At 37.3% G+C, this 23914-nt stretch overlaps 2 protein-coding genes across 4 annotated transcripts in view; one reads left to right on the forward strand and one right to left on the reverse strand.

Annotated features, from left to right (window-relative positions):
• Nucleotides 1-23914, forward strand: part of LOC123532112 (SWI/SNF-related matrix-associated actin-dependent regulator of chromatin subfamily D member 1-like) — a 117917-nt gene that overhangs the window by 64624 nt on the left and 29379 nt on the right. For all 3 annotated transcript variants that reach the window (XM_053518708.1, XM_053518710.1, XM_053518709.1), the window contains 4 exons: nucleotides 695-737; nucleotides 2386-2508; nucleotides 13941-14066; nucleotides 18228-18347. In XM_053518708.1, coding sequence (XP_053374683.1) covers nucleotides 695-737; nucleotides 2386-2508; nucleotides 13941-14066; nucleotides 18228-18347 — 412 coding nt within the window. The remainder of the gene's footprint in view (nucleotides 1-694; nucleotides 738-2385; nucleotides 2509-13940; nucleotides 14067-18227; nucleotides 18348-23914) is intronic.
• LOC123532116 (uncharacterized) lies at nucleotides 16083-18153 on the reverse strand. Its single transcript, XM_045313471.2, has 2 exons — nucleotides 17597-18153; nucleotides 16083-16994 (listed from the first exon to the last, which is right to left on the reverse strand). Exon 2 carries the CDS (start codon nucleotides 16790-16792, stop codon nucleotides 16148-16150), a length of 645 nt encoding a protein of 214 aa, XP_045169406.2. The 5' UTR covers nucleotides 16793-16994; nucleotides 17597-18153; the 3' UTR covers nucleotides 16083-16147.

The raw sequence follows: 23914 nt of genomic DNA on the forward strand, positions 1-23914 counted from the left end.
TAGTCATTGGCTTAAAATAATTTAAGCACAAAAGGTGTTTTGATATCCAAGTGTTACAGGGTTTTTTCTAGCAAATTTGGGAACATAGCCTATACCACCAAAATTGGGAATTTGATGCGTAAATGTTCCAAACTGGGAAATATTTTGTCCCATAGGATATAGTAAAGATGTGTTTAAGCACTTTCTCATACACTTGTTTCACATTGTACAACCTCTTTTTAAAACATACTTCCATCACAAAATTGTCCATAATTTGGTAAATGTTTGTGCAATTTTGATGAAATTTTTCTTAGAATGTATATTGGGAATTTTTGCACTCATTTTGGGGAAAATACATACTTTTTGACATTAGGAATATAGCCGAATAACGGCTGTAAAAACGGCCGAAAAAAACCCCAGTGTTACTACTTGTCCGAAATAAAAATTCATGATTTTAAATCAAGCTACTAGAATATACATTTAATAAGTAAAGGTTGGAAACTATCAGAATGCAAACCTTTCATTGGTTGATTTCAAAATTATGTTCAGAAAGTTCAAACAACCAATCAGATGGTGAAGTTTTGGAACTTGTCACTAGACTCGACTTTATGACCCTGTTTTTCCCTGTTTCCCCAGTAAGAGAACATATAAAATAGTAACGTTCTGCAGAAGGTCTTACTTCCTATGCTATTCATATACTTTGTTTTCTTTGCAGGAAGAAGAAGAAGAAAATGGCTGACAAAATTTTACCGCAAAGGGTAAGTAATTTTTATGCTCCTGAAGGTGGGCATATTTAAATCACACTGTCTGTCTGTGTGTGCGTCCTCGTGTCTGGGCTGTAACTCTGCCATCCATAAAGTTGAAATAATTGTTCACTATAGTGTGTTATGCACAAGACCCAGACCCCCAAGCTCTAAGGTCGAGGTCACACTTAGTGGTCAACAGTTAACAGGGTGACGATATGTCAAGTGCAAGACACAGACCCCTAGCTCTAAGATCAAGGTCACACTTAGAGGTTAAAGGTCAACAATGGTCTGTTTCTTGTCCAGTCCAAAACACTGCCAATGATGAAGGGATTTTGAAATTTCTTGGCATAAATGATCTCTATAATGAGATATCGTGTTGTGCCCAAGACCAAGAACCCTAGCTTCAAGGTAAAGGCCACACTTAGAAGTCAAAGGTTAACCTGGTCTGTTTCTTGTCTGGTCCATAACTCTGCCATTTATCAAGGGATTGACACAAATGTTAAACATATTGAGGTGTGTCGCGCTTGTGACCTGGGTCTCTCAGATCTAGGTCAAAAATGATTCATGGCTAAACTATTCTGGCATATTTTGTGCAGATATCTGTAGCATTCTTGGGTATTTTAATTAGAAAATTTGGTTGAAGTTTTGGATGCAAATGATCATCAGACTGTAACAACAATAATTTATTAGATTGAAATTACTCAATGCATTCTTCTCTTCAATGGTATTTACTTAATCAAGTGAGGGAATGCTTGGTTGAAACTAATTCAAACTTTGGTCCTTATTTGACTTAGATAATTATGTCTCCAACCACACAGTGGTGTGGGAGACATATTGATTTACTCCAGTCTGTGTGTCTGTCTGTGTGTGTGTCTGTCACAAAGCTTGTCCGCACTCTAAATCGAACATTTCTCATCCAATCTTCACCAAACTTCAACAAAATGTGTCTGCCAATAAGTGCTCGGCCAAGTTCGATAACTAGCCAAATCGGCTTAGGCACTTCGGAATTATGGCCCTTGATTAACCAAAAACACTCAGATTTCTTGCGCAATTTTTCCCCTAAACCGACGCCTATACTACTAGTAGTATAGGCGTCATTTTGGTGTCAAGAAAGCGCATGCACATGTGGATTAAGTAAACAGTATATAAAGACTGACTTACTATTTAGATGATTAGGCAGTTGTAGGAGACATGCGCTTTTCTCAAATGCATCTCTAGTTTGGTTTAAGTGTTGCATTCAAGTTACTTTGCCGTAATAAAACTTTTTGAATAAATTGTAATCAAAATACTCAGTCTTGTCAAATTATGGTCCTAAATATAGAAATTCTCAAAAAATTGAGCTTGAGATCTGTTCTTTGTAGAAATGTAATTTACCATGTAGATAAGGAAGAGTCATATGTCATTAAGTTTATGCTAATTTGTTTTTACTCGATTGTGATGAAATTTCAAGCTTTTTGGAACCACTCTCGAGTCAGCTTCCTGGAAAAAACCAGTACTTGTGTCCTATGAGAAGGCATGGTCGTGACCCTAGTGGGGGTCAAACCCATGACCCGAGCGTCCGACACCTTATCCACTAGACCACCGCTTCCCTATGTAGTTGATTTGATTCGTGTGATTGTATTGCCTGGATGGTCTCTAGCCTGTGTAGTTCATTTTCTAGGTGAGAGATCTGGTACCGGAATCGCAGGCTTACATGGATTTACTGGCTTTTGAACGCAAACTTGATGCTACCATCACAAGAAAGCGTCTTGATATACAAGAGGCTTTGAAAAGGCCAATGAAGGTAAATTTCTTTAAAATGGTTTCTGATCAAGGACTCGAAAAGGCTTAGTCTACAATATTGACAGTTTATACTGTCAGTTATATCGGGTGTTCATCAGGATTTGTAAGCTCTTTTACTGCTGAGCCACTAAGAAATGATGTACGTGTTGTTAGCTAGACTGAGCACAAAGCTATGAAGGTGAGCTATTGTGATCACCATGTGTCCGTCGTCCTTTGTCAACAGTGACTGCTAAGGTAGTTCTGCATGTTTGATAAACCAGAAGTGATGGCGTTGTTTATCCGGAAAACTAACGGATTGGCCTTTGGAAATGAAAATCATTTTATGAATCAATGGCAACCTATGAGTAAATTTACCCAATGGCACTATAACTATATTTCTGAAGTCAAAATATGATATTAAAACATAATACCTTAAATAATTCAAAATAATGTCTAAGAATTAGCATGAAATGTCCAGTTCACTTTAATTATGGTCAAATATCTCAAAAATAAGCACACGAACCTATCAATTTTTTTTCACCATATTGTAAAATCATTTAATTTCGTTGGCATGAAATTTCGTGGTTTTGGTCAAAACGGCAATTTCGTGGGGATATGAATCGTGGATTTAAACTTTTGAACATAAATTGAATGAAAATTTTACTTGTTTGTTGGGATTAAATTTCGTGGATTGACTCAACCACGAAATCCACGAAAATAAATCCCTCACGAATATTAATGATTTCACAGTATTATAGTCATGTGTTTATTTACAGCCGGGTGAAGTTTCATCAAAGTCTACATGGTAGAAAAATCTCTATCCGCAAAAATGTTACAAAACTCCCATTATGAAATATTGCATGAGGTCCATATTTTTCAGATCAGTCTAGCACAAATTCAAGCATACAACCCAATATTTTATATTTGCTGAATTTTCTAGGTATATTCTGAAGTTTTGAAAAATCAGAGTTTAATCAAATTCTGCATGCAGAAAAAATTTTGATCCAAACGTGCAGAAATACCTTAACACTTGAGGTTTAAGTTCAGTCTTAATGAAACTTGGTCAGAATATTGCCCACAACAAAAGCTTGTTACTAGGTCATCTTGTATAAAAAACTAGCACATCAGACTAATTAATGGGAAAACCTTTGTACTACAATAGAGGCCACATTTTCTACCCTGAAACTTTGTTAAAAACTAGATCATTAGGTCAAATCATGATACTGTTAATACACAAAAGGCCACATTTTTCTACCATATCTTCATGAGACAGAGAAATCTAAGATAAATTTATAACTAGGTCTCCTTGAAAAAAAAACTTGGATATAAGGTAAAGTCAAAGAATAACTTCGTTAACACTTTAGAGGCCACTATTTTTATGACCCGAGTCTCTCAGGTCAAGGTCACAAAATTATTTATACCGAAACTATTCTGGCATATTTAGAGCAGACATCTGTAGCATTCTTGGGCATGCTTTTGGAGCATTGTTACTAATAGTGACAGCTATTGTTTTTTCTAACCCGACAAAGTCCTTTCCAAAGATAACCTAGTATCTATTTTAGCCTAAATTTCATAGAGACAAACATTTTGACTGTTTTTACCTCACCTGTCACATAGTGACAAGGTGAGCTTTTGTGATCACCCTTCGTCCGTCGTGTGTCTGTGCGTCCGTCCGTCAACAGTTTCTTGTCTGCACGATAGAGGTTTCATTTATGATTTTATTTTAACCAAACTTGCACACAATTTGTATCACCATAAGATCTCGGTTCCTTTCTTGAACTGGCCAGATCCCATTATGGGTTCCAGAGTTATGGCCCCTGAAAGGGCCAAAATCAGCTATTTTGACCTTGTCTGCACAATAGCAGCTTTATTTATGATTTGATTTTTACCAAACTGGCACACAACTTGTATCACCATAAGATCTTGGTTCCTTTCTTGAACTGGCCAGATTCCATTATGGGTTCCAGAGTTATGGCCCCTGAAAGGGCCAGAATTAGCTATTTTGACCTTGTCTGCACAATAGCAGCTTCATTTATGATTTGATTTTAACCAAGCTTGCACACAACTTGTATCACTATAAGATCTTGGTTCCTATCTTGAACTGGCTAGATTCCATTATGGGTTCCAGAGGTATGGCCCCTGAAAGGGCCAGAATTAGCTATTTTGACCTTGTCTGCACAATAGCAGCTTCATTTATGATTTGAATTTAATCAGACTTGCACAAAACTTGTGTTGCCATAAGATCTCAGTTCCTTTGTTGAACCGGCCAGATCCCGTAATGGGTTCCAGAGTTACGGCCCCTGAAAGGTCCAAAATTAGCTATTTTGACCTTGTCTGCACAATAGCAACTTCATTTATGATTTAATTTTAACCAAACTTGCACACAACTTGTATCACCACAAGATCTTGGTTCATTTCTTGAACTGGCCAGATTCCATCATGGGTTCCAGAGTTATGGCCCCTTAAAGGTCCAAAATTGGCTATTTTGGTTTTTGCAGCCATATAGAGACTTCATTTATGGTCTTATTTGATACAAACTTCCAAAATATTTTCAACAACAATAAATCTTGGATTCCATGACAAATCAGATCCAATCGTAGGTTCCAGAGTTATTTTATATCTGATTACCTCCCCTGATGGTAGTCAAAATGGATTTATATCAGTAAGTACTTATAGGACTTATTTGAAATTTCATTATTATCATTAGTTGGACTGAGTCAGTCAGGGTAGATAAGTATGGACTGATTTTATGTCAAATTACCTCCCTTTATTTCAAATTAAAATGGGTATATCTCCATAACTAATGAAGATACTGATCTGAAATTTCATTTATGTCAACAGATTTATTTGGCAGATCCTTCTTTTGTTCACTTACAATAATTTTCTTTTGAATTACTTCCCTTTTACGTTAATATAAATAGCTTATTTTTAGTAACTTTTTAGCTCAACTGTCACAAAGTGACAAGGTGAGCTTTTGTGATCGCGCAGTGTTCGTCGTCCGTGCGTGCGTGCCTGCGTGCGTGCGTGCGTCCGTAAACTTTTGCTTGTGACCCTCTAGAGGTCACATTTTTCATGGGATCTTTATGAAAGTTGGTCAGAATGTTCATCTTGATGATATCTAGGTCAAGTTCAAAACTGGGTCACTTGCCTTCAAAAACTAGGTCAGTAGGTCTAAAAATAGAAAAACCTTGTGACCTCTCTAGAGGCCATATATTTCACACGATCTTCATGAAAATTGGTCAGAATGTTCACCTTGATGATATCTAGGTCAAGTTCGAAACTGGGTCACGTGCCCTCAAAAACTAGGTCAGTAGGTCTAAAAATAGAAAAACCTTGTGACCTCTCTAGAGGCCATATATTTCACAAGATCTTCATGAAAATTGGTCAGAACGTTCATCTTGATGATATCTAGGTCAAGTTCGAAACTGGGTCATGTGTTGTCAAAAACTAGGTCAGTAGGTCAAATAATAGAAAAACCTTGTGACCTCTCTAAAGGCCATATTTTTCATGGGATCTGTATGAAAGTTGGTCTGAATGTTCATCTTGATGATATCTAGGTCAGGTTCAAAACTGGGTCACGTGCAGTCAAAAACTAGGTCAGTAGGTCTAAAAATAGAAAAACCCTGTGACATCACTAGAGGCCATATATTTCATGAGATCTTCATGAAAATTGGTCAGAATGTTCATCTTGATGATATCTAGGTCAAGTTCGAAAGTGGGTCACATGCCTACAAAAACTAGGTCAGTAGGTCAAATAATAGAAATACCTTGTGACCTCTCTAGAGGCCATATTTTTCATGGGATCTGTATGAAAATTGGTGTGAATGTTCATCTTGATGATATCTAGGTCAAGTTCAAAAGTGGGTCATGTGCCTTTAAAAACTAGGTCAGTAGGTCAAATAATAGAAAAACCTTGTGACCTCTCTAAAGACCATATTTTTCATGGGATCTGTATGAAAATTGGTCTGAATGTTCATCTTGATGATATCTAGGTCAAGTTCGAAACAGGGTCAACTGCGATCAAAAACTAGGTCAGTAGGTCTAAAAATAGAAAAACCTTGTGACCTCTCAAGAGGCCATACTTTTGAATGGATCTCCATAAAAATTGGTCAGAATGTTCACCTTGGTGATATCTAGGTCAAGTTTGAAACTGGGTCATGTGCCTTCAAAAACTAGGTCAGTAGGACAAATAATAAAAAAACCTTGTGACCTCTCTAGAGGCCATACTTTTCATGGGATCTGTATGAAAGTTGGTCTTAATGTTCATCTTGATGATATCTAGGTTAAATTTGAAACTTGGTCAACTGCGGTCAAAAACTAGGTCAGTAGGTCTAAAATTGTCAAAAATTTTTGACCTCTCTAGAGGCCATATTTTTCAATGGCTCTTCATGAAAATTGATCTGAATGTTCACCTTGATGATATCTAGGTCAGTTTCGAAACTGGGTCACGTGTGGTCAAAAACTAGGCCAGTAGGTATAAAAATAGAAAAACCTTGTGACCTCTCTAGAGGCCATATTTTTCATGAGATCTTCATGAAAATTAGTGAGAATGTTCACCTTGATGATATCTAGGTAAAGTTCAAAAGAGGGTCACATACCTTCGAAAATTAGGTCAATAGGTCAAATAATAGAAAAACCTTGTGACCTCTCTAGAGACCATATTTTTCAATGGATCTTCATGAAAATTGGTCAGAACTTTTATCTTGATAATATCTAGGTCAAGTTCAAAACTGGGTCACATGAGCTCAAAAACTAGGTCACTATGTCAAATAATAGAAAAAACGACGTCATACTGAAAACTGGGTCATGTGGGAACAGGTGAGCGATTCAGGACCATCATGGTCCTCTTGTTTATTATTGGCTGTAGGGAAAAACCGAGACCACTTTTCTGGTACAACATGGATGGTACCTCCAATTTTTAGGTGTATTTTGACATATCTGTACCTTGTAAGAATTTTTTTTTCTTTTTGGTTAAATTTCTTTCCTTTGTTATACCCCCACCAAACATGTTTGAGGGGGGTATATAGGAGTCAGTTTTGTCGCGTCCCGTCCCGTCCCGTCCCGTCGCGTCCCGAAATCTATTATCTCAGTTATTACCAAATGGATTTGATTCAAACTTAAAATACATGTTCCACCTTATCACCCACATCATGTGACACAAGGTGCATAACTCTTGACATCAAGTTTTCATGAATTATGTCCCCTTTTACTTAGAATTTAAGGTTAATTTTGTTGTATTTTCACTATATCTCAGTTATTACTAAATGGATTTGATTCAAACTTAAAACAGATGTTCCACCTCATCACCCACATCATGTGACATAAGGTGCATAACTCTGACACCATTTTTTTATGAATTATGCCCCTTTTTACTATGAATTTAAGGTTGATTTTGATGTATTTTCACTTTATCTCAGTTACTACTAAAAGGATTTGATTCAAACTTAAAATAGATGTTCCACCTCATCACCACATCATGTGCCCACATCATGTGACACAAGGTGCATAACTCTGACACCAGTTTTCATGAATTATGTCCCCTTTTACTTAGAATTTAAGGTTAATTTTGTTGTATTTTTCACTATATCTCAGTTATTACTAAATGGATTTGATTCAAACTTAAAATAGTTGTTCCACCATCATCCCAGATGATGTGACATAAGGTGCTTAACTCTGACATAAATTTTTTATGAATTATGTCCCCTTTTACTTTAAATTTAAGGTTGATTTTGATGTATTTTCACTATATCTTAATTATTACTAAATGGATTTGATTCAAAGTTAAAACAGATGTTCCACCTCATCACCCACATCATGTGAAACAAGGTGCATAACTCTGACACAAATTTTTCATGAATTATGCCCCTTTTTACTTAGAATTTAAGGTTAATTTTGATGTGTTTTCACTATATCTCAATTACTACTGAATGGATTTGATTCAGACTTAAAATAGATGTTCCACCTCATAACCCACATCATGTGACACAAGGTGCATAACTCTGACACTATTTTTCTTGAATTGTGTCCCCTTTTACCTAGAATTTAAGGTTAATTTTGATGTATTTTCACTATATCTCATTCTGATTGGCTTAGAGCCAAAGGGAAGTAACCTTTTTTTAACCTTTGTACTGAGTTTCTTCCCCTTAAATTCCAGGAATTAGTCTATTTTTAGAAATCCTATTTTTAGATTTTCAATATTTCAGGTATTTTTGTAACTTTTTTATTATAAGTCGTATGTAAAAAGTAAAAACATCTTTCCGTGGTAACATGGGTCGGTAAGACACTTTTTTGTTTTCACTTTTAGTGTATCTCTAATATTAGAGATTTAATATATTTACTAGTATTACTATACTAGTATTATACTAGTATTACTTATATGTGGAAGCCCAGGATGAAGTACTCCTAAGTATTTTTAAGATTCCTTATGGTTGCCATTCTTCTGTGACAAGACCTTATGGTGGGGGTATGAGTCACTCCTGTGACAGTTCTAGTTGTTCCTGTCCTTTGGACTTAGATATTTTTTCTGAGGACCTTCTTGTCCTCAAGTGCATTGATAACAGGTGAGCGATATAGGGCCATCATGGCCCTCTTTTATATAAACCAGGTAGATTTTTAACCAAGTTTTTCAAGGTTGATTTGATCTAGTGACAGTTTTTAACCTCAGTAACCCAAATTATGAATTTAACCTAGATTTCATACAAACAAGCATTCTGACAAAGAAACAAAATGACAGTCAAGTTGAACTAGATGTCCGTCTTTAGGGCACAGGTGTCCCCAGTTTCTGTCACTGTACATGGTTTCGTGATTATGGGTGAAATATTTTTCAGATACAAAATGTATATGCCACTCAAACTTTAAGGCACTTTGTATATTTTTAGCTCACCTGTCACATAGTGACAAGGTGAGCTTTTGTGATCATCCTTCGTCCGTCGTCAGTCCGTCCGTGCGTGCGTCAACAATTTCTTGTCTGCACGATAGAGGTTTCATTTATGATTTTATTTTAACCAAACTTGCACACAACTTGTATCACCATAAGATCACTTTCTTGAACTGGCCAGATCCCATTATGGGTTCCGCAGTTATGGCCCCTGAAAGGGCCAAAATTAGCTATTTTGACCTTGTCTGCACAATAGCAGCTTTATTTGAGCCGTGCCATGGGAAAACCAACATAGTGGGTTTGCGACCAGCATGGATCCAGACCAGCCTGCGCATCCGCGCAGTCTGGTCAGGCTCCATGCTGTTCGCTTTTAAAGCCTATTGGAATTGGAGAAACTGTTAGCGAACAGCATGGATCCTGACCAGACTGCGCGGATGCGCAGGCTGGTCTGGATCCATGCTGGTCGCAAACCCACTATGTTGGTTTTCCCATGGCACGGCTCATTTATGATTTGATTTTTACCAAACTGGCACACAACTTGTATCACCATAAGGTCTTGGTTACTTTTTGAACTGGCAAGATTCCATTATGAGTTCCAGAGTTATGGCCCCTGAAAGGGCCAGAATGAGCTATTTTGACCTTGTCTGCACAATAGCAGCTTCATTTATGATTTTATTGTAACCATACTTGCACACAACTTTATCACCATAAGGTCTTGGTTCCTTTCTTGAACTGGCAAGATTCCATTATAGGTTCCAGAGTGATGGCCCCTGAAAAGGCCAGAATTAGCTATTTTGACCTTGTCTGCACAATAGCAGCTTCATTTATGATTTGAATTTAATCGAACTTGCACAAAACTTGTGTCACCATAAGATCTCGGTTCCTTTCATGAACCGGCCAGATCCCATAATGGGTTCCAGATTTATGACCCCTGAAAGAGCCAAAATTAGCTATTTTGACCTTGTCTGCATAATAGCAGCTTCATTTATGATTTAATTTTAACCAAACTTGCACACAACTTGTATCACCACAAGATCTTGCTTCCTTTCTTCAGCTGGCCAGATTCCATCATGGCTTCCAGAGTTATGGCTCCTTAAAGGTCCAAAATTGGCTATTTTGGCTTTTGCAGCCATATAGAGACTTCATTTATGGTTTTATTTAATACAAACTTCCAAAATATCTTCAGCAACAATAAATCTTGGATTCCATGACAAATCAGATCCAATCGTAGGTTCCAGAGTTATTTTATATCTGATTACCTCCCCTGATTGTAATCAAAATGGATTTATATCAGTAAGTACTTATAGGACTTATTTGAAATTTCATTATTGTTATTAGTTGGACTGAGACAATCAGGGTAGATAAGTATGGACTGATTTTATGTCAAATTACCTCCCTTTATTTCAAATTAAAATGGGTATATCTCCATAACTAATGAAGATACTGATCTGAAATTTCATTTATGTCAACAGATTTATTCTTTTGTCCGGTCCATATCTTTATCATCGATGGATGGATTTTCAAATAACTTGGCATGAATATGTACCACAGTAAGATGACGTGTCGCGCGCAAGACCCAGGTCCGTAGCTCAAAGGTCAAGGTCACACTTAGACATTAAAGAATAGTGCATTGATGGGCGTGTCCGGTCCATATCTTTGTCATTGATGGATGGATTTTCAAATAACTTGGCATGAATGTGTACCACAGTAAGACGACGTGTCGCTCACAAGACCCAGGTCCGTAGCTCAAAGGTCAAGGTCACACTTAGACTTTAAAGGATAGTGCATTGATGGGCGTGTCCGGTCCATATCTTTGTCATCGATGGATGGATTTTCAAATAACTTGGCATGAATGTGTACCACAGTAAGACGACGTGTCATGCGCAAGACCCAGGTCCGTAGCTCAAAGGTCAAGGTCGCACTTAGACGTTAAAGGATAGTGCATTGATGGGCGTGTCCGGTCCATATCTTTGTCATCGATGGATGGATTTTCAAATAACTTGGCATGAATGTGTACCACAGTAAGACGACATGTCTTGCGCAAGACCCAGGTCCGTAGCTCAAAGGTCAAGGTCACACTTAGACGTTAAAGGTCATTTTTCATGATAGTGCATTGATGGGTGTATCCGGTCCATATCTTTGTCATTCATACATGGATTTTAAAATAACTACGCATGAATGTGTGACACAGTAAGATGACGTGTCACACGCAAGACCCAGCTCCGTAGGTCAAAGGTCCTAAACTCTAACATCGGCCATAACTATTCATTCAAAGTGCCATCGGGGGCATGTGTCATCCTATGGAGACAGCTCTTGTTTTTAATTACTTCCCTTTAACATTACTATAAATAGCTTATTTTTAGTAACTTTTGAGCTTTTGTGATTGCGCAGCGTCCATCGTCCGTGCGTAAACTTTTCCTTGTGACATCTCTAGAGGTCACAGTTTTCATTGGATCTTTATGAAAATGGGTCAGAATGTTCATCTTGGTAAATTCTAGGTCAAGTTTGAAACTGGGTCACGTGCCTTCAAAAACTAGGTCATTAGGTCTAAAAATAGAAAAACCTTGTGACCTCTCTAGAGGCCATATATTTCACAAGATCTTCATGAAAATTGGTCAGAATGTTCATCTTGATTATATCTAGGTCAAGTTCGAAACTGGGTCACATGCCTTCAAAAACTAGGTCAGTAGGTCTGAAAATAGAAAAACCTTGTGACCTCTCTAGATGCCATATATTTCACAAGATCTTCATGAAAATTGGTCAGAACGTTCACCTTTTGATATCTAGGTCAAGTTCGAAACTGGGTCACGTGCCTTCAAAAACTAGGTCATTAGGTCAAATAATAGAAAAACCTTGTGACCTCTCTAAAGGCCATATTTTTCATGGGATCTGTATGAAAGTTGTTTTGAATGTTCATCTTGATAATATCTAGGTCAAGTTCGAAACTGGGTCACGTGTGATCAAAAACTAGCTCAGTAGGTCTAAAAATAGAAAAACTTTGTGACCTTTCTAGAGGCCATATATTTCATGAGATCTTCATGAAAATTGGTCAGAGTGTTCACCTTGATGATATCTAGGTCAAGTTCGAAAGTGGGTCACGTGCCTTCAAAAACTAGGTCAGTAGGTCAAATAATAGAAAAACCTTGTGACCTCTCTAGAGGCCATATTTTTCATGGGATCTGTATGAAAGTTGGTCTGAATGTTCATCTTGATGGTATTTAGGTCAAGTTCGAAAGTGGGTCACATGCCTTCAAAAACTAGGTCAGTAGGTCAAATAATAGAAAAACCTTGTGACCTCTCTAAAGGCCATTTTTTTCATGGGATCTGTATGAAAGTTGGTCTGAATGTTCATCTTGATGATATCTAGGTCAGGTTCGAAACAGGGTCACGTGCCTTCAAAAACTAGGTCAGTAGGTCTAAAAATAGAAAAACCTTGTGACCTCTCTAGAGGCCATATGTGTGAATGGATCTCCATAAAAATTGGTCAGAATGTTCATCTTGATGATATCTAGGTCAAGTTCGAAAGTGGGTCACGTGCCTTCAAAAAGTAGGTCAGATAATGAAAAAATGTTGTGACCTCTCTAGAGGCCATATTTTTCAATGGAACTCATGAAAATTGATGTGAATGTTCACCTTGATGATATCTAGGTCAGTTTCGAAACTGGGTCACATGCGGTCAAAAACTAGGCCAGTAGGTATAAAAATAGAATTAGTTGTAAGAATTTTTTTTTCTTTTTGGTTAAATTTCTTCCATTTGTTGTTCCTGTCCTTTGGACTTAGATATTTTTTCTGAGGACCTTCTTGTCCTCAAGTGCAATGATAACAGGTGAGCGATATAGGGCCATCATGGCCCTCTTGTTTCACTAAGTCAAGGACTCTGGTTGAATTGAGTGAAAGCTTAAAGACAATAAACCCTCCCCATTCAGTATTTGATTTAGAATCATCAAGCTGCAGAGGATTGTCAGTCAGAATGTGAAGTTGTGCACCTGGTGTTTTGACTGGGATTTCACAAAGCCATACCACAATTATGGCCCTTGACTTAGGCAAAATATAATTTAGAATGTAAAGTTGTGCAATTGGGGTTTTGTTTGAGATTTCACTGAGCCAGACCAGAGTTAAGGCCCATAATTGTCAAAAAATATGCATAAAGGGCATAAAAATTTGTATCACCTGCATCTCAAAAAGTATTTGACTTAAAGTTGTAAAACATTACAGGATTGTTACAAAACATATGAAGTTGAGCACCTGGTGTTGTGTTTGTGATTTTATTCAGCCAGACCAGAGTTACGGTCCTCGATTTAATGAAAAATACACATTAAGTGCTTAAAAGTTTATTTTGCATATATCTTATGATTTTTAAAAACCATTTCGTCCTCTTGTTGAACTTCTTGTTTAAGATTCTTGTGCAACTGCATTTTTCCTGACTTTTTGCAAACTGTTAACTTCGTCTTGCAAATTATGATACTTGAATTTAATGAAGTGTATCTCATCTTGGAGTGTTTGGTGTAAGGTTAACTTCAGATATAGATTGTTGATGAAGATTAGATAATGAAATTCTTTGTGTTTTGTTTCTGCAGCAAAAGAGAAAGTTGCGTATCTTCATTTCAAACACATTCTACCCAGCTAAACCTGCAGAAGGGGAGGAGGGAGAAGAATCTGTACCTTCTTGGGAACTGAGGGTCGAGGGCAGACTTCTAGAAGATGTGAGTTTTATATTTTTATGTTTTTAGCTCATGTGGGCATGGATTGCACATTGTAAGCTTTAAGGGTTGCCGGTTGTTCTGTTTTTTATCCATTGTCCACAGTGCCGTTTAAGAATATCTACTGTACCACTGAGCCAATTTCAACTGAACTTCAAAGAAATTTGCCTTTGATGGGTACCTTTCCGATCCCTTTATTGCAGTAGCAACCAAAAGGGAAAGCTTTAAAATTTTTATCAGAAACGGCTGGCCTGATGCCAAAATGATTTCACGGAAGTGTGCATTGGATGAATCTATACCAGATTCCTTCAACTTCAAACCATGTCAACGTCTTAAGAAAGATGTATGCTATAAGGAAGGGCTAGTTAACTCTACATTGACAATTTTAAATATCTTTTAAACTATGAGCCTTATTTCAAAATAATATTGCAGCAATGTTCCTCTACAATATTTCCATCAAACCATCCTAATTTCTTAAAAAACATTGCTGAAAGGAGGAATGGTGCAAATCTTGTTTTCTTTATGGCTATATAAAATTCTTGTTGCTCTAAAAGACTCTCTGTTTTCAAGTTTAAGGTCACATACTTTAAAACTTGCCGCTCACCGCTTTGGTTTCAACCTTGTTTGAGATGGGGAATTCTTTTATGTGAGGAAGCCATCCATACTGCTTATGGGAAGTCTGTGATTATATGGTTTTACCCAGGTGCCCATCTATGTTTGTACCCAGGTGTCCGCTCTTGCCTGAAATAATGCCTAGAAGGAAAATTTGGGTCTTCCTTTAGCATATATAAATCCATACATTGATGATGTGGAGAGTTCTGAGCATGACAATGTTGCAAAGTGGTACTAACTGGGTAGGGAATAAAGGTGTAATTACAGTGCATTGCTGTAGAACATGTCATAACACTGTGATAGAGTGTCAGCTCTACGTGTGAGGGGTCTTTGGTTTAAGTCCTGGCCAGCACTTAAATATTTGTTGTCTGTTACAGTATAATATATATTTGCAGGGTATCACACTGTTCCATTGTTCTATATTTCAATGACAGTATGTTGGACCTCTGTCACAGCTGAATGTAAAATGATTAACATCCCTTTAATGTTTGTTTTCTACATGTCAGAGAAGAGAATTAAAAAAAATCTTTTATATGAGAGTTTCAAATGCTCATAAGTATGCATTTATGATTAAAATATTTTAAAGATACTTATTTTTGAGAAATATATGAATATTTGCATTATTTGCATATATTTCAAAGCTTTTTAATTTCATACCTATGTTTTGATTAAATAAAGTATGGCCTCTAAATTTTATATGTACATGTGTACCTGTAAAAGCAGTCTTACACATTTTAAATATACAGATTTACAAGTAGCAGGCAATTTCATTATAGTTATTAGACAATTTTAGCAGACTTTGTAGTGTTGTATCTAGACTTGAAAAAGGGCTTGGTGCTGAAGAATGAGGGGCTGTGCTAGGGGGGTCCGGGGGCATGCTCCCCTGGAAAATTTTGAAATCGAGCGCGCGATTTTCCTGCATTTTGGGCTATTTTTACACCATCTTTCAATGGCAATTGTATCAGTTATATACCCATAATATTGGAGAAAATACATTCTTTTGCTCACAATTGCATATGTCAAACTGATCTTTGACAACAAGTTCCATCACAAGTCATGACATTTGTTCCAGTGGTAGTCTACACAGTTCACTACCATCGTAATGATTAAACATATTTCCTGGCAATTTAGTACCAGTACTTACCAACTACCATAGCTTCCTGGAAATTACCAGTACTTTTCTAGTTTACTGTAATAATCATTAAAAACAAATCAACAGTTTAGAACACTTTTATTATGTACAACCTTACACATAATTGGCTTTTCTCTAATTTCTTGATACTAATGATATAAATAGATATATGATATCTAATGATATAAACAAGTAAGATATAGTCTCTAGTGTTACACAAAAGAATGTGAAAAACAGTGTACATGCATTTCAAATATTTTAAATATGTGTTGACGACAGGTCAGACGTCGCAAGGACTTAAGGTCCAAGGACTCACACTTAGTATGCAAAACAGTGTACATTAAAAGCATCTAATTTCAAATATTTTACATATGTGTTGACGACAGGTCAAACGTCGCAAGGACTTAAGGTCCAAGGACTCACACTTAGTATACAAAACAGTGTACAGGCATCCGTTTGCATACTGTATACAAAACGCAAGATGTTTCTTGTTAGATACATCAGTCGCCTCATCAGTGAGGACGGAGTACGCGTGACTTTGTTTGATATTCTGTTTCACAGTCTCTTGAATGTCATCGGACATAGCTGTTAGCAGTTCCTCTGCTGTGGCATGACTTTTGTACGTGGCATTTTTGCCTTTGGAAAGGTTGGCTAGTACCGGACTTTTCAGTTCATTAATAGCGAAGTCAATGAAGTCCTCATACACAGTTGTGTGTGGAATGTTATGTTTCACTAAGAAATGTACCACTTTTGACGCATACACGACAGCTTCAAATTCCTTGTCACCTAGTGGAGTTTTTTCATTGAATGAATTCTCAATTGTCATTTGATCTTCAGTTTCTAGTTTCACCGCATCCTTGTGCTGACCTGACCTCTCGTGGTCGGTTACTCTGTCAAGGCGCAGACTTTTACAACCAGTCGTGATCCAGACAGAATTCCCATTTCTTCCTTGAGTCTTATGTTTACTACACAACTCACATAACATAACCTCCACTTTATTTCCTTCATTGTCAGTGTCAACTTTGTGTAATAACCAGGGACGCTCCAGAGTCCAGCTACGGTCAAACCCTACTTTGTGCTTGGCTTTATCACTACCAGTCTTGTGGGGTTTCAGGATTTTCCTGTTCTGTGGTACTGACGTTTCCGTAACAGTAGTTTCTGTTGCAACCTCTGTGCCTGTATTGGTGCTGAAAATGAAAAGTAAAAATTAAATCAACAAGCAAATAAATTTCATTTTATTTAAAAAAGTATTTTTTTCATCATTCTGTTGAACACTTCCATTGTGTCGGAAAAAAAATCATAAAACACTGTCAAACAAAACTTTAGATCTATAAAACTACAGAACAGTAGAGTCTATATTATGTTTTACTGTGAATCTGTCAGACCTAGTATAGAAGAAAAATCTGTGCATTCCAATTTGCAGTCCACTTGGAATTCATCGCGATCGTGAATCAAACTCATAAATAGAAAAATTCTATTAAATATTTACCTTTGTGCAACCACCAGGTGTTTATTTTATATACATAGAGGGTATTTTTTGTAAAGATAGACTTCTATGGTCTTATTGATAGAATTTCAGACTCCTGTGGTGCAACACAGAAGAATGAAGTAAGAGATTGATTTGTTTTAGCTATTTTAGCTCTCTCATTTTGGAGTTGTATTAGTTTCCGTTTTTCAGACGGCATCTTGCCTTAATTTACGATGCGTTTTCGTCAAAATTTTGGAAACGAATAACAATTTCTGTGCTAATAATTATGCGTTCAGTGCTAGGAATATTACATATAATTACCTGGAAATTGATTCCAATTACGTTTTAGATCCACGCCGCATTAATTACGTCGTCAGTTATTTTCAAATCTTCTTTGCGAATAACAAGTTTTCTAACACAGTAATTAATTAATATCGTAAACCGTAAAACGTCTTTAATCCTTTCTCATTCACATTAATTAATCCATTCCATAATGTAATTGATTCACTCACTCGTGAAAACAAAACGTTTATCATACACAACAAATATTCAACTCGCCGCTACTTATGTATAATTATTGCTCCACTTTAAACACGTTTAACACAGCGCGTGCTGTGATCAATACACACCACACTTGTCAGCTGATATTTACTACCGTATCGACCGACTTTTCGATACACGCCTAAGGGCATACTACAGTATACATGACATGTGTAACGGATTAATTAAGGCTGCTAATGTCGGCAATTAACGGGTGGGCGGAGTGAAAAAAGGGCACTTTAAGAGTTTCGGGCGGCAGTTAGGGCAAGTGGGCGGGGCTTAAAAGGGCCTGGCGCTGCGCCAGGCTAAATAGCGCTAGATGAAACACTACTTTGATTGTTATGTATAGGTATTTACTACACAGTCGGACATGAAATCACAACCTCTCTAATATTAAAACACACATTTACAGGCTGCCAGTGCCAAGCTTAGTGATGCCAGCAAAACAAAAAGGAAATTTTCATCTTTCTTCAAGAGTCTTGTTATTGAACTGGACAAGGAACTGTATGGACCAGACAACCACCTTGTAGAGGTAAGCATAATATTAAATGACCTTTACACTACTAACAAATCACTTGCTTCTCATCGATGTGGGTTCAAGCCTCACTCGGGCGTTGAATTCTTCATGTGAGGAAGCCATCCAGCTGGCTTACGGAAGGTCGGTGGTTCTACCCAGGTGGTCATGCCTGATGAAATAGGGAAGTTGTATAAAGTTGATTAAAATGTTTTAGCTTGGCCACTTTTAGGGGTTGCCTGAGCCATTAATAGTAAAACCTTTAACTGACTTCTTCTCATAAGCCCCTTGATGGATCCTCATTCAGCTTTGCCTGTAGCATAAGATCCTTTCCCAATTTTGTTCAAATGTTGGCATTTGGCCTCTTTTAGGGGCTGCAAGTGCTTAAATAGAAATACCTTTAAACAACTTGTTCTCATGAACCATTTGATGGGTCTTTACAATCTTGATCTCTAGCATCCTTGTAAGGTCCTAATCCAGATTTATTCAAGTGGGGGAGCTTGGCTCAGGTACTAGAGCTAAAAATAGAAATACCTTTTAAACGACTTGTTCTCATGAACCATTTGATGGATCTTTACAATCTTGACCTGTTACTGTAGCATCCTTGTAAGGTCCTAATCCAAATTTATTAAAGTGGGGGAGCTTGGCTCAGCCACTAGAGCTAAAAATAGAAATACCTTTTAAACAACTTGTTCTCATGAACCATTTGATGGGTCTTTACAATCTTGATCTGTAGCATCCTTGTCAGGTCCTAATCCAGATTTATTCAAGTGGGGGAGCTTGGCTCAGCCACTAGAGCTAAAAATAGAAATACCGTTTAAACAACTTGTTCTCATGAACCATTTGATGGGTCTTTACAATCTTGACCTGTAGCATCCTTGTAAGGTCCTAATACAGATTTATTCAAGTGCGGGAGCTTGGCTCAGCCACTAGAGCTAAAAAAGAAATACCTTTTAAACAACTTGTTCTCATGAACTATTTGATGGGTCTTTACAATCTTGACCTGTAGCATCCTTGTAAGGTCCTAATCCAGATTTATTCAAGTGGGGGAGCTTGGCTCAGCCACTAGAGCTAAAAATAGAAATACCTTTTACACAACTTGTTCTCATGAACCATTTGATGGGTCTTTACAATCTTGATCTGTAGCATCCTTGTAAGGTCCTAATCCAGATTTATTAAAGTGGGGGAGCTTGGCTCAGCCACTAGAGCTAAAAATAGAAATACCTTTTACACAACTTGTTCTCATGAACCATTTGATGGGTCTTTACAATCTTGATCTGTAGCATCCTTGTAAGGTCCTAATCCAGATTTATTCAAGTTGGGGAGCTTGGCTCAGCCACTAGAGCTAAAAATAGAAATACCTTTTAAACAACTTGTTCTCATGAACCATTTGATGGATCTTTACAATCTTGACCTGTAGCATCCTTGTAAGGTCCTAATCCAGATTTATTCAAGTGGGGGAGCTTGGCTCAGCCACTAGAGCTAAAAATAGAAATACCTTTTAAACAACTTGTTCTCATGAACCATTTGATGGATCTTTACAGTCTTGACCTGTAGCATCCTTGTAAGGTCCTAATCCAGATTTATTCAAGTGGGGGAGCTTGGCACGGCCTCTAGAGCTAAAAATAGAAATACTTTTAAACAACTTGTTCTCATGAACCATTTGATGGATCTTTACAGTCTTGACCTGTAGCATCCTTGTAAGGTCCTAATCCAGATTTATTCAAGTGGGGGAGCTTGGCTCGGCCTCTAGAGCTAAAAATAGAAATACTTTTAAACAACTTGTTCTCATGAACCATTTGATGGGTCTTTACAATCTTGATCTGTAGCATCCTTGTCAGGTCCTAATCAGATTTATTTCAAGTGGGGGAGCTTGGCTCAGCACTAGAGCTAAAATAGAATACCTTTAAACAATCATTGTTTATGAACCACTTGATGGGTCTTTACAATCTTGACTGTAGCATCCTTTAAGGTCCTAATCATGATTTGATTCAAGTGCCCAGGGAGTCTGTCAGCCACTAGAGCTAAAAAAGAAATACCTTTTTAAACAACTTGTTCTCTTGAACTATTTGATGGGTCTTTACAATCTTGACCTGTAGCATCCTTGTAAGGTCCTAATCCAGATTTATTCAAGTGGGGGAGCTTGGCTCAGCCACTAGAGCTAAAAATAGAAATACCTTTTACACAACTTGTTCTCATGAACCATTTAATGGGTCTTTACAATCTTGATCTGTAGCATCCTTGTAAGGTCCTAATCCAGATTTATTAAAGTGGGGGAGCTTGGCTCAGCCACTAGAGCTAAAAATAGAAATACCTTTTACACAACTTGTTCTCATGAACCATTTGATGGGTCTTTACAATCTTGATCTGTAGCATCCTTGTAAGGTCCTAATCCAGATTTATTCAAGTTGGGGAGCTTGGCTCAGCCACTAGAGCTAAAAAATAGAAAATACCTTTTAAACAACTTGTTCTCATGAACCATTTGATGGATTTTTTACAATCTGACCTGTTTGCATCCTTGTAAGGTCCTAATCCAGATTTATTCAAGTGGGGGAGCTTGGCTCAGCCACTAGAGCTAAAAATAGAAATACCTTTTAAACAACTTGTTCTCATGAACCATTTGATGGATCTTTACAGTCTTGACCTGTAGCATCCTTGTAAGGTCCTAATCCAGATTTATTCAAGTGGGGGAGCTTGGCTCGGCCTCTAGAGCTAAAAATAGAAATACTTTTAAACAACTTGTTCTCATGAACCATTTGATGGATCTTTATAATCTTGATCTGTAGCATTATTGTAAGGTCCTAATCCAGATTTATTAAAGTGGGGGAGCTTGGCTCGGCCTGTACAGCTAAAAATAGAAATACCTTTTAAACAACTTGTTCTCTTGAACTGTTCAGTGGATCTTCATCATACTTGACCTGTAGCATTATTATAAGGTCCTTTTGCAGATTTCTTTCAAGGCGAGCTTTTAACACCTGCCAGGTGTCACTAGGGCTTAAAATAGAAGTATCATTTCTGATGTACCACTTGATGGTTCTTCATCAAACTTGTTCAGTAACATCATTACATGGTTATAAAGTCATGCCTCTGGGGTCAAAGCTTGCTCACCCAGGGGGTCACTTGTTTATAAGAAAATGATTTAAAATTCTTATCTGAATTTGGAAGACCCAGACCTTAGATATTTGGTATGTATTCTTGCTTATTCAAAATGCCTGTGGGATCAAATCGACCCACCAGTGGGGATCAGTTGTTTTATTCACAGTTATATAAGAATTTTATTTTTAAAAATCTTGTCTAAAACCTCAAAGCCTAGAGTTTGGATGTTAGGTACTCTTCCACTACCAAGGTTGCCAGCCTGCTTAGCTCAGTAGGAGTGCAGATCTTCAGATTATTGGACTGTAAGTTTGATCCCTTGGTAAGGCATTATGTTTTCTGTGAAGATTTGATTGAAGACATTTTGTCTGAAGTCATTTGTCCTTCACCTCTGATTCCTGTGGAGAAGTTGGCAGTTACTTGCAGGGCAAAACCCAAGAACACTTGTTAGGTGAACTGCCAGCAGTTAACTTATTATTATTATTAATTACTCTTGAAAAACTGCGCTAAACCCAAAACAAACAATCTGCCAAGTTAGTTGAAATCATTGTACTCTTTAGAGCCAGGTGTGCAATATAGGGCTGTCATAGCCCTCTTGTTTGAGGTATCTTAAGAATCAAATTTTAGATTGCATTTTCCATGTTTATGCTGATAAACTGAGCTGCTTTTAATTTCTTGGTATGACTATTATTAATATTGCAGGGCTGCCGAGTTTTATGCTATTTCTATTTTCAGTCTTAGTTGATTAAATTTTTTCTTGTACAGAAATACCTTAAGGGGCCTCCGTGGCCGAGTGGTTAAGGTCATTGACTTCAAATCACTTGCCCGTCATCGATATGGGTTCGAGCCTCACTCGGGTAGTTGAATTCTTCATGTAAGGAAGACATCCAGCTGGCTTACGGAAGTTCGGTGGTTCTACCCAGGTACCTGCTCGTGACAAAATAATGCACATGGGAGCACCTGGGGTCATCCTACACCATCAAAGCTGGAAAGTCGCCATATGACCTATAATTGTGTTGGTGCGATGTTAAACCCAACAAAAATTTTAAAAATAAGAATACCTCAATAAAAATGTTAAGAATATCATTTATTAGATAATGTTCCTAAGTACTAAAGATGTCATCTAGATGTTAAATTAAGTCATGGCAGAAGAGTTTCAAGACTTGCCTGACTTTCGGTCAGACGACCCAGGATAAACCGTCATACTAAATGGAAACTCACCTGAAAACATGTTGTAAAGAGATGTTTTGCTGGAAATAATGGAAAATGAACAGGTGCGTCAGAAAACTGTTTTGCAAAAAATACTGGCAATATTAAAAAACGGACCTGCTCTGTACCTTACCAAACATACAGTCCAACCCTCCACAACGGACCTAGCCTTTCTTTTGTCTGATAGATCCGTCAGACAGGATTTTGCCTTGACCGAATTAAAGCAGTGTGAATGATGATGTAAAAAACTGGTTTATATCTCCGCTTACATCCCAACATTTTACATAACTAGGAAGTAGTGCAGAGATATTTTAGTTGAAGTTTATTTATACATAGTATCTAATTATTTCTAAGAAAAGGAGTGATAAAAATAATATTTATCCAGAAACTAGATCTAGTCTGCAGCCGGCTTGTTCTAATATCTGGCTAGGCCAGTCTGGGGGAGAGAACTAGTTTTCAGTATATTAAAGGTGACGGCCTGACATCTGTAACATTTGAATCTGGTTTAAAATAAAAAAGTCTAGTCATAAAAAGTTTCGCTTTTGGGAGGGTAAGTCTGATGTGACAATATTAGAACAAGTCGGTTGCAGACTAGTTTCTAGACAAATCTCCAATTTATGCGTAGTTGATTGATAAGAGTTTTTGACATCTTAGAGGGATTCACTGGCAACAGAGAGGTAAAATAATTGCCATTTATTATGTCTCCACCACACAGTGGTGTGGGACACATATTAATTTACTCCTCTCTGTGTGTGTGTCTGTCACAAATCTTGCCCGCACTCTTAAGTCGAACATTTCTCATCCGATCTTCACCAAACTTAAACAAAATATGTTTGACCATAAGTCCTCGGCCAAGTTTGATAACTAGCCATATCAGCCCAGGCACTTCGGAATTATGGCCCTTGAATTACCGAAAATCAGCCTTTTTACTTTTGTCCGTGCTCTTAAGTCGAACATTTCTCATCAGATCTTCACCAAACTTGAACAAAATGTGTTTGACCATAAGTCCTCGGCCAAGTTCGATAACTAGCCAATTGCCCAAGGCACTTCAGAATTATGGCCCTTGAATTACCCAAAATTAGCCGTTTTACTCTTCAGAGGTATATTTTTAGTGAGTAAACAGTATATAAAGACTGACTTACTATTTTGATGACTAGGCAGTTGTGGGAGACATGCACTTTTCTCAAAAGCAGCTCTAGTTCTGTCACTAATTTCACATATTTACTATGTGGTAATTGATTTCAAAAGTAGCAACTCGTGGCTACCAACTGTTGGAATATTCC

This window comes from Mercenaria mercenaria, chromosome 11 (genome assembly GCF_021730395.1).
Source record: "Mercenaria mercenaria strain notata chromosome 11, MADL_Memer_1, whole genome shotgun sequence".
Taxonomy (NCBI): Eukaryota; Metazoa; Mollusca; class Bivalvia; order Venerida; family Veneridae; genus Mercenaria; species Mercenaria mercenaria.

Excerpts from the sequence above, each read along its gene's own strand:
- LOC123532116 (XM_045313471.2), bottom strand. The coding sequence starts at position 16,792 with ATGTTATGTGAGTTGTGTAGTAAACATAAGACTCAAGGAAGAAATGGG.